Genomic DNA, 9929 nt, shown 5'->3' with positions numbered 1-9929 from the left:
AAAAAAAAAAAAAAAAATCCAAACTTGGCCAATTTTTTTTTTTTTTTTTAAAATCAATTTTATAAGAAAAAAATTAAAAAAAAAATTCGATTTTTTTTTTATAAAAATTGAAAATTTTTGTTTTTTTATTTTATTTTTGTTTTATAATTTTATTTAAATAAAAATTTATGTTTAAAAAAATAAAATTTTCGTTTAATAAAATGAAATTTTTTGTTTTTTTAAAACTAAATAAAAAAATTAGTTTTTTTTTTTAAGAATAAAAATTTCCGTTTAAAAAAAAAATAAAAAATTTTGTTAAAATTTTTTTTTTTTTTAAAAAATATTATCTTTCAATTAAAATTTTTTGTTTTTTAAAAAATCAATTTTTTTTTTGACTTTATAGGGGTATTTTTGTCTTATTGAGAAATTTATAGGGACATTTTTGTCCTATGGCTAGTCTTGGGGGACATTGACAATGTTTTGGTACTTTGGAGGGAACATTGTCACAATTGAAAGTTTAGGGGGGACATTGTCAATTGAGTGGTAGTTTGAGGAGAGTATGTGGACTTTACCCAATTTTATATAATGCCTTTTTTTTTTTTTTTTTTTTGGGAGGTTGTGTGTTCCTTCTTATACAAAGTTCTCGAGGTGAATCCCTAGAGGTAGGAGCGAAACTATAATGTTTTGTTTGGGTTGACAAAATTTAAAAAAAAAAAAAACAAATTCTAAAGAGGCCAAAAATTAATTTTTAAAGATACAGTTAAAAAAAAAAAAAAAAAAAAAATTTGGCCAGGAACCACCCTATGTCCCAAGCCAAAGGGTAGTTTCGCCCCGGACCTAAAGGGTGTTTCTCGATTTTTGCCTTGTAACAAGCACGTAGCTGTGTACCATCGTCTAAATATAGCGCGTAGTTGTGGAGTAGCTGCCCAACGGCATGAATCTTGATATTATTAGGGCCATTTAATAGAGGAGACCCTTGGTTATTTATTTCAACATCATATAATTAATACAAGAAGTTTTTCAGAAAAGTTATGCAACAGCAACCCATGTATAACAGTACGTTGAAACCATAACAAAAACTGCGGTGACTGTCCTTCATTGATTTCTTCCGTTTACCCCTGAAAGAAGACTTTCCTTTCCTTTCCTTTCCTTTCCATCACGTTACTTCAATATTTTGTGTTTGGACTCAAAATTAAAATACCGTGTAAGAATCTTTTCCTGTCTGAGTTTCATTCTAGTTTCTGATTTTTTTTTTTAATCATTTCTTTTTGTTTGGGTTTTCTAAACTTTGAGGTTTACCGGACCTTGGTCTAATCTCCGTAAGGTTAAGTTTGTAAAAGAAATAGGGGAAATATAGAAAAACGAAATTGCTCATAAGGTATGTTATAACGTCACTTTTCTTAAGAAATTATTCGCCCCCACCAAATATAATATGCAAAAGGGTAATCAGCAAATATTTCTCCAAAATACAATGGAGCTCATAAAACTTCTGTATTTAATTGCGCTTTGCACAAACAAAATTAATAAGCTCAAAATTTTTCTATCCTATCAAGAGACAAAGACTCTAATAATATATTAAAAAAATACATAGAAGAATGGTAAAAGAATTGAATAATCTTAATTATATAAGATCAACCATTAGATTACAGCTCCGATGCCAAGTGCATCATCAAGGAGCCACTAGCACGCTACAACCCATGTCACGCGTGCGTATACACTACTAATGTATATACACCCAAGCTTTTTTAATAGCTTAAAGTTTGTTTGGGCCTTATAAATGCCAATTTCACTTTCTCTCCTTCCAATGTGGAACTCTCTCATTTAATACTCTTTAAAACCTTCAATTTTAAAAGATTTTCAAAACACAATAATATTTATTAACTATTAATTTTGAAAATATTTCTACAAAGTTTGCCTAGCCAGTGGCTTACAGAAATTAACTATGGTTTTTATTTTTATTTTTATTTTTTTGACATGTCCGCATAAGAAGAGCGAGGGAGCTATGATTTTGATCTTGTGTTGGTACCTAACTTCTTCTTACTTACAAGAAACAATAATGCTACTTTTTCACACCTCACCTACTTCACAGCGGAAAACTTTTTTACGTGACTAATATAAAAAATAAAAAACAATTTAAAACACTTACGTGTTGAAATATGAAATATGAAATATGTCGTTTGATAAGCAAGTGTAAAGAATATCATAACTGCAAAGACAAAATTCAAATCATTGCAAATGAAGATTAAGAATCAACCGCTCAGAGAAAAAGAAAAGAAAATAAATAAATAAAATAAAAAACAGAATAAAAACACTTCAGTCTGCAATAATTTGGCCCTTGATGTAAGTATCCCAGCTACCAGTCTGATTTGGGGCTCTTGACTATCTGTTTTGCAAAAAGCCATTGGCCTTTTTGAACAAACTTTTATTACTGGACAACTTTGAAATTGGACGGATCCTTTTAGCAAAAAAAAATCAGGAAATGGATGTGACCAACTCTGGCTAATTAGCTCAACCAATAGACGTACGCAATCTTCCACACACAATAATGAGCTCTTCAAAGACCAAATTGACCAGTTGCAATGTACACTGCAGAGATGTTATATAAGGGTTGAGATCCCTTGTTTACAAGGTTGTTTGTATTTTACAGAGACTTCGAGTGACGAGGAAACTTTCTTTTCTTTTTTATTTTTTGTTTTTGTGCGTACGTGTGTGTGATTTGGTTTCATTTTTTTTGACTTTTTATTGTGAAACCAAGTTTAATTACCCCAGGATGTTTCAACTGCTCACGGACCGCTTTGTTTTCCAGTGGACTTGTGTCAGGAATGACGACTTACAAGTTACAACTCATTTGCATTCACATTTACATTCAACACATTCATAGAAACTGGCCTTTTCAGAGTGAGAGAGACAGAGATAGAGAGAGGACCAGAGGGCACAATCAGGAGCAGACAAAGAAAAAAATGTAGGTGTGAAAGGTTGTGAAGGAGTAGAATTCCGCCTCTCAATTATAGCATAGTTCCTGATGTACGTACACTTGTATAGATTAGTTGCTATATATAACTCATCTTACATAGCAGAGAGCAAGAGAGAAAGAGAGAGAGAACATGGAGAAAAATGATAGAGGAACCATGGAGAACAATGAGAAAGCTGTTACAACTGAAGAGACAAAGATTAACTACAGAGGATGGAAATCCATGCCATTTATCATAGGTGAGTGAGAGGGGGGATCAAGCTTGTCTTCTCTAATCTTTTTCTTTATTTTTTCTCATTTGGGTGTTTTTTTATCCTTGCTTCTGAGTGACCCATTTGCATGGCATTTCAGGTAATGAAACTTTTGAGAAACTTGGAGCCATTGGCACCTTGTCCAACCTCCTGATCTATCTTACTGGTGTCTTCAACATGAAGAGTATTACAGCTGCACTTATCATCAACATCTTCAATGGTACCACCAACTTTGCCACTTTGCTTGGCGCTTTCATTTCTGACACTTACTTTGGCCGCTACAAGACTTTGGGACTTGCAACAATCGCCTCATTTATGGTACTAATACTACTACCAACTTTCATGCTCAAATTTTTCATCAAGTATGCATCCAGTAAGGAGTGACATTAGTGTGCAAACAAATTTGCTCTTAGTTTGCTTCATACAAATCACGATTATATCATATCTTGCATCACCTGCAACCATATGAGAAATTTATGTATTGACGGATCTCGTTGTATGAGTGTGTCTGGATTCTTCCTGAAGTTAGTTTCTGTTTCTTGTTTGTATCTTGTTGGCTCAATGGTCATGTATACAATCAGATGAAGATATTCTCTTCTCCCATATTTCTTTCTCTCTTCTGCAAAATCTGATATGATTCATCTGATGCCTGATTTTTCTATTTCTGTAAAGGGATTGCTTGCAATACAACTAACAGCGGCAATCAAGAAGCTGCATCCACCCCACTGTGGATCAGGACAGAATGACACTTGCACAGGGCCAACAACAGGGCAAATGGCATTTTTGCTGACTGGTTTTGGAATGCTAATAGGAGGAGCTGCTGGCATCCGGCCATGCAACTTGGCCTTTGGAGCAGACCAGTTCAACCCTGAGACAGAATCTGGGAAGAAGGGAATCAATAGCTTTTTCAATTGGTACTTCTTCACTTTTACTTTTGCCCAGTTGGTATCCTTGACCCTCATTGTGTATGTGCAGTCCAATGTGAGCTGGGCTATAGGTTTAGGAATCCCAGCAATTCTGATGCTCATCTCATGTGCACTCTTTTTCATGGGTTCAAAAATGTATGTGAAAGTGAAAGCCACAGGTAGCCCTGTGACTAGTGTGGCACAGGTCATAGTGGTTGCTACTAAGAAAAGGCAGTTAAAGCTACCAGAACAACCATGGCTTTCCCTCTTCAAATATATGCCTCCTAGTTCTATCAACTCCAAGCTTCCTTACTCGGACCAATTCAGGTAACCCATTTTAACGAGAGGAATATTATTTAATAGATTGTTATATGATTGAGATAATGTGAGGTGACAGTAAAAATCAGCTCACTATCATGTTTTCTCAATTATATGACAATTATTAAATAACGTTACACTTCTAAGAATTGTGCAATTTGATGATCAAATGGGCCAATTTCGTGTTAAATTTGAACCAACCAAAATGATTATGTTGGCAGATTCCTGGATAAAGCAGCAATCGTGACTCCCCAAGACCAAATAAACCCAGATGGATCAGCAACTGATCCATGGAAACTTTGCTCCATGCAGCAAGTGGAAGAAGTGAAATGCTTGCTGAGAGTGATTCCTATATGGGTTGCAGCCATCTTATACCATCTTGTTATAGTCCAACAGAATACATATGCAGTTTTCCAAGCCGTTCAATCTAACAGGCAACTAGGAAATATCAACTTCAAGATCCCACCTGCATCTTACATTGTCTTCATGATGCTGAGCTTGACCATATGGATACCCATCTACGACAGAATACTTGTCCCATTCCTTCGAAGGATCACCGGAAAAGAAGGCGGCTTCACAATCCTCCAGAGGATGGGCATGGGCATATTTATCTCCATACTCACAATGCTGGTATCTGCCCTGGTGGAAGAGCGTCGAAGGACCATAGCTCTAACCAGGCCAAATATGGGGATTGCACCAAGAAGAGGTGCCATTTCCTCCATGCCAGGTCTATGGTTGATTCCTCAACTCATGCTAGCAGGACTAGTTGAAGCATTTGCTAGTGTTGCCCAAGTTGAGTTCTACTACAAGCAATTCCCCGAGAACATGAGAAGCATTGGAGGGTCTCTTTTCTTTTGTGGCATTGGATTTTCAAGTTATTTGAGTAGTCTCATGATATCAATAATTCATCGAACAACAGAGGGTGCTGCAAGTGGAAATTGGTTGCCAGAAGATCTTAACAAGGGAAGATTGGATTACTTCTATTACACAATTGCTGCTATAGAGGTCTTGAACTTCTGCTACTTTCTAGTTTGTGCAAAGTGGTACAAGTACAAAGGGGCTTGCAAGGATACCCTCCAAGACAACCTAGGATCAATACAACTGGAAAAGACTGCTGTCTGATTATCAAGTTCGTAGGTAATCATGTTTATTACAGGCTAAGTAATGCTATTTAGTAAACTCCTACATAACTGCCATACAACTAGACGATGACGTGACTCTTTTACTCTTGATCCGATGTATGACAGTTGTACAGGAGTTTACGAAATAGAATTACTCATTGCATTTATACAATATCTAAAATAATGTTTCCTTGGCATTTGGAGGCAGCATGATGTTGCATTAGGTAGGAACTTTATGTAGGATCAAACCAGTAGGATGTGAATTGCCCTTCTCTATTGAAGAGAGAGCTTACATGTGTAAAACAGGATGTGTAACATAGATGGGAAAACATGGCAGCAAATGTATCTCTCTCTTATAAAAACCTAATCAGGGATGGTGTCTTTTTCTTACAAAAACCTAATCACCATACTACAATATAACTATGTAAACTTTCCTCAATAGCTTCTCCTTCTGCCAATACGAATTGATCTTTGCATAACATGACCTGATTTGAACGTGGAGCTTTTTTTTTTTTAATAGATTGAGTAAGAACAAAATACAAACAATCTGTACATGTACAAAAACAGAAAATTACAAGATCCATAGTACAAAGACCAAAAAGAAAATTCAATCTTGACAACAATCCAGTCATAGCTATAGATGGGATTCTCAAAGGCAGAGAAGGCAATAAGGAAAGCTGCCAGTGAAGCTGGTTAGCGGCTTATGGTGGACGGTGTCGATATCAATAAAGAAAACCCATTTAACTTAACTCAGTTGAGGAGAGAGGAAGTTGACAGTGGCAGATGACACATCATCTGAGGCGGTATTGGATGTGGAAGAGAGGCGGTATTGGATGTGGAAGATAAACCATCTCTACATCTGGGTTAAGCAATTCCCACCTGAGATCCCATGTAAATACATATTTAGCAATCTCTATATATACTGCATCAAAGCTTAAAATCACACACACACACACACACACACACACACACACACACATATATATATATATATATTACTTAATGATGTTAGTTGATTTTCCTTACTTGTAACCTACAGACAAATGATGAAGAAAAAGTGCAAGCTCTATCCTCGCTAGCATGTTTCCTGCACAGATTCTTGACCCACCTCCAAAAACTTGGTACGTTCCAGGCCTTGCTGGTTCCTGAGATAGTAAAAGACACTGATTAATTAGCTAAATTTAAGAATTACTATTTTTTTAATCTAATCATCTTGGGCATGCGGGCTCACATTCCATCTATCTGGGTTGAAGCACATGGGATCCTCAAAGTTTTCAGGATTTGTGTGGAGGTATATCGAATCCACACAATCACTTTCCAATCCTTTGGTATTTTGTAACCTGCAGAAAATGGCACATTTGATCACCAATATTACCCAACAGAAGTTATAATCACGGCTAGGGCTAGCCGAATTCAAATTTTCTTTTCTTTACCTGATCGGGTGAAGCATATAAATGATGGATTGGGATCTTTCTATTTCAAGTGAAATGGAGATGAATTATTTCAAGGTCCAAATTAGATTTTATTAATGGTGAATATGTTATCATGTCATTTAAGTTTTTAAATGACATACTACCTTGTACATTGTTTGATAAAACAAAACAAAATTTAGATCGTAAAATCGTTTTCTCCATTTTGAGTGCAATGCACTCACCTTTTACTCTCATTATTACAATATGGTAATTGTATACTGTGATACAGCTATCATACAACTTGATAATTAATGTGGCAGATAAAATCTGCCATAGTTTTATTTTCTTTTCTTTTTTACAAGTGCTAATTCAATGCATGCTTTTCACTATCATCGTATTATTAAGTTATACGTCAGTTGTACTGATTAAATAACATTATTCCATTTTTTAACATCATGAGTACTCCACTCATTTATTGATTTTCTCTCATAGCATGATGTCTCTCACCTCACTTTTGAAGAACACCAAGATATATCAAGGTTCCTCTCTCTCTCTCTCTCTCTCGACATAGTGGAAATGTGTAGAGGTCTTTGAAAATGTGAATATATAGTGACCTCTAAAAAAACCCTAAAATTAGCGCATGAAGTTTTTTAAATTTCGGCTATTGGTATTGTTAACGGGCTTAATATACACATAATTAATGCTAAGCAATGCCTAGGGGCTTTAACCAATAACCACACACATATATATATAAAAGTTCCAATTAATGTAATGGTACGTATGTCATCATATATATATATATATGCATGCATGTAACCTTCTTGATTTCATCGTATGCTTTGATTTTGCCCCTCTGCGCCCACGATTGGAGCGCGCGCGGCTACCATGCGTGGCTGGACATGAAGATCGATGCGCCGGAGAGCATCGGGGCGGTTAATGGCGTTCAATATGTAGCTTCTAAGCCTGGCATGGGACTTTCCGTGTACTGCTACCAAAGAAGCAGGGCCAGTGAGATCGACCTGTGGCCACTTCAGGATAAATTTATCGTCTGATTGGAATATAAACTTATTGATTGATGGGAAGCATGCTATGATGGACGGTGATCCGAAGAGGTGGGTTCTGTACATTCCTACTCCATCACCATACCTGCAAATAGATTATGTGACATGATCGAGCCCACGCATGCATATTTATTATTGTACATGTAACATGTGAAGGAAGGGAAAATATTCATCATCTTACTTGCGTCGCTTGGAGTTGATGAATTCATTCGGCCGCCGAAGAATTTTGAAGTACCAGAGGAAGGTGAGCATTTCTCCAAGCAATGGGAAGCCCATATGCCCCGGCGGGAGATTGGTCCCGGTAGCCGAGCACCGAGCTTGGAGAGGAGCAACGTACCAAAGCTCATTCCACCACCAAAGCAGCCACCCCAGCCGCGGCAAACCTCCTATAAACAAACCCAACCACAATTTAACCCCTACTGTCATTTCCATCCTGATATTTGCTAAGCCTCGATATCTAGTGTATTAATCTCTCTCTCTCTCTCTCTCTCTCTCTCTCTCTATATATATATATATATATATATATGAAATAAAATAGAGTGGTTGATTCCTGGAAGATTATTCGTCGGAGCCATAGTTTGCTCGTCGACAAATTAATATAAGCATCCGAACCCCACACTGGAAGGAACAAGAGTTCTTAATTTGCTAGGTCAGTCTCCTTGAAAGAGCATGAAGACTAGGCTCCAATCAAAATGAATAGGAGAGGGTTGTCATGATGTCGTGCTCCATGTCCGATATTGGTGTTATCAGTTATGTCTTGTCGATATATAATATATATATGTTCGATATGACCAAGTGGTCTTATACAAATTATACTTAAACGATAAACTTGAGAAGTGAGAACCCTTTGGGTCATTAATTTCCTCTTTCAGACTGTTGTCGTAACCAGCAGGCGGGATTCAGATATTTTGTATGTTACGGTTGGAGATTTCCATTATTGGAGCTTCTAATTGGGATCCCCTACCTGACCGAAAGTCTCCACTATGGAGGCCCTAATTGTCCGTACGTATAAAAACAAATTCATACGGAGTCCCCTATGTCCTTCTCTCTCTCTTGAAATAAAATATAATCAATGGAAAAATAAAGATGCGGGAAATAAAAGAAAATATGAACAAGAATTGACATGGTTTGGCGTATGACCTATCTCCGCATGATAAATCTTTGGCAAATAAGTATGATTATCAAATCAATCATATTTTATTACCATTAAAATTTGATTACAATCAAATCCCATAATATAAGACAGCCAAATATACTCTAACATTTCTCTCTAATTTAATAGATTAAAATTAAATTGAGATACGTCTTTTAAAAGAAATGTATTCTCACGTGAAATGCTCTAAAATAGATGTTAGATGCTCTAATATTAATTTTATTAAAAATGTATGTCATAAGCACTTTGATCAAAAGATTAAATTGAAAGAATTTAATTTCTACAACTCAAATTAATAGATTCTTGTAGTATTAATATTATAGAGTGATGCTAAAAGCCACACTGGCCATCAGTAGGGTGAAATAGTTAAAGTGTGGTTTCTTTCATTATGTTAATCCTATATTTGTCTCATATATTAAGAATAGCTATTGAATTCAACTAATACAATTGAAAAAAAATATAAGGGGAAACTTCAAAAAGCCCTCCCTAAACTTCTAGCCGTTTTGACATTCTCTGAATTTTCAAAACTCTCATTTAGGCCCTCTGAACTTTGGTTTACTCTCACTTTGGACCCTTTTAAAGTTAAAGTCAAACAATTTGACTTTTTATACCCATTTTACCCTCCCCCAAAACTATGTCGTTTTGTGTCTTAAAACTACAACACATACCCAGCCCCCCAAAACGACGTCGTTTTAAGCATTAATTAAAAAAAAAAAAAAAAAAACGAAATCGTGGCCGATCTGGGGTTGGTCGAACCA

The 9929-nt window shown here is 35.9% G+C and overlaps 2 protein-coding genes across 5 annotated transcripts; one reads left to right on the top strand and one right to left on the bottom strand.

Annotated features, from left to right (window-relative positions):
* The first annotated feature begins 2872 nt into the window (after positions 1-2872).
* LOC132175218 (protein NRT1/ PTR FAMILY 2.11-like) lies at positions 2873-8533 on the top strand. 4 transcript variants are annotated; one of them, XR_009439400.1, is made up of 8 exons: positions 2873-3189; positions 3302-3519; positions 3874-4433; positions 4646-5561; positions 6585-6666; positions 7450-7496; positions 7863-8069; positions 8175-8531. XR_009439400.1 is itself a non-coding variant. In XM_059587088.1 (5 exons), exons 1-4 carry the CDS (start codon positions 3084-3086, stop codon positions 5544-5546), a joined length of 1785 nt encoding a protein of 594 aa, XP_059443071.1. In that variant the 5' UTR covers positions 2873-3083; the 3' UTR covers positions 5547-5561; positions 6585-7180. The 4 variants fall into 4 exon arrangements, 1 of the variants encoding a protein (XP_059443071.1); XR_009439401.1 differs by having other exon boundaries at positions 7450-8069; positions 8179-8533; XR_009439399.1 differs by having other exon boundaries at positions 7450-8069; positions 8175-8533.
* Positions 6337-8450, bottom strand: LOC132173538 (ent-kaurenoic acid oxidase 1-like). The gene is made up of 5 exons (XM_059585050.1): positions 8200-8450; positions 7807-8103; positions 6777-6885; positions 6572-6690; positions 6337-6424 (listed from the first exon to the last, which is right to left on the bottom strand). Exons 1-5 carry the CDS (start codon positions 8448-8450, stop codon positions 6337-6339), a joined length of 864 nt encoding a protein of 287 aa, XP_059441033.1.
* Positions 8534-9929: the final 1396 nt, after the last annotated feature.

Source organism: Corylus avellana, chromosome ca3 (genome assembly GCF_901000735.1).
Source record: "Corylus avellana chromosome ca3, CavTom2PMs-1.0".
NCBI classification, from domain to species: domain Eukaryota; kingdom Viridiplantae; phylum Streptophyta; class Magnoliopsida; order Fagales; family Betulaceae; genus Corylus; species Corylus avellana.
This window is presented reverse-complemented; position numbering and strand designations above follow the sequence as displayed.

Bases quoted from the DNA above. Each gene is read 5' to 3' on its own strand.
- LOC132175218 (XM_059587088.1), top strand. From the start codon at position 3,084: ATGGAGAAAAATGATAGAGGAACCATGGAGAACAATGAGAAAGCTGTT. The intron at 3,520-3,873 runs GTACTAATACTA...ATTTCTGTAAAG, and splicing joins CAACAATCGCCTCATTTATG to GGATTGCTTGCAATACAACT. The intron at 4,434-4,645 runs GTAACCCATTTT...TTATGTTGGCAG, and splicing joins CCTTACTCGGACCAATTCAG to ATTCCTGGATAAAGCAGCAA.
- LOC132173538 (XM_059585050.1), bottom strand. From the start codon at position 8,450: ATGGAAATGACAGTAGGGGTTAAATTGTGGTTGGGTTTGTTTATAGGA. The intron at 8,104-8,199 runs GTAAGATGATGA...ATCTATTTGCAG, and splicing joins ATCAACTCCAAGCGACGCAA to GTATGGTGATGGAGTAGGAA. The intron at 6,691-6,776 runs GTGAGCCCGCAT...TTACTATCTCAG, and splicing joins TCAACCCAGATAGATGGAAT to GAACCAGCAAGGCCTGGAAC.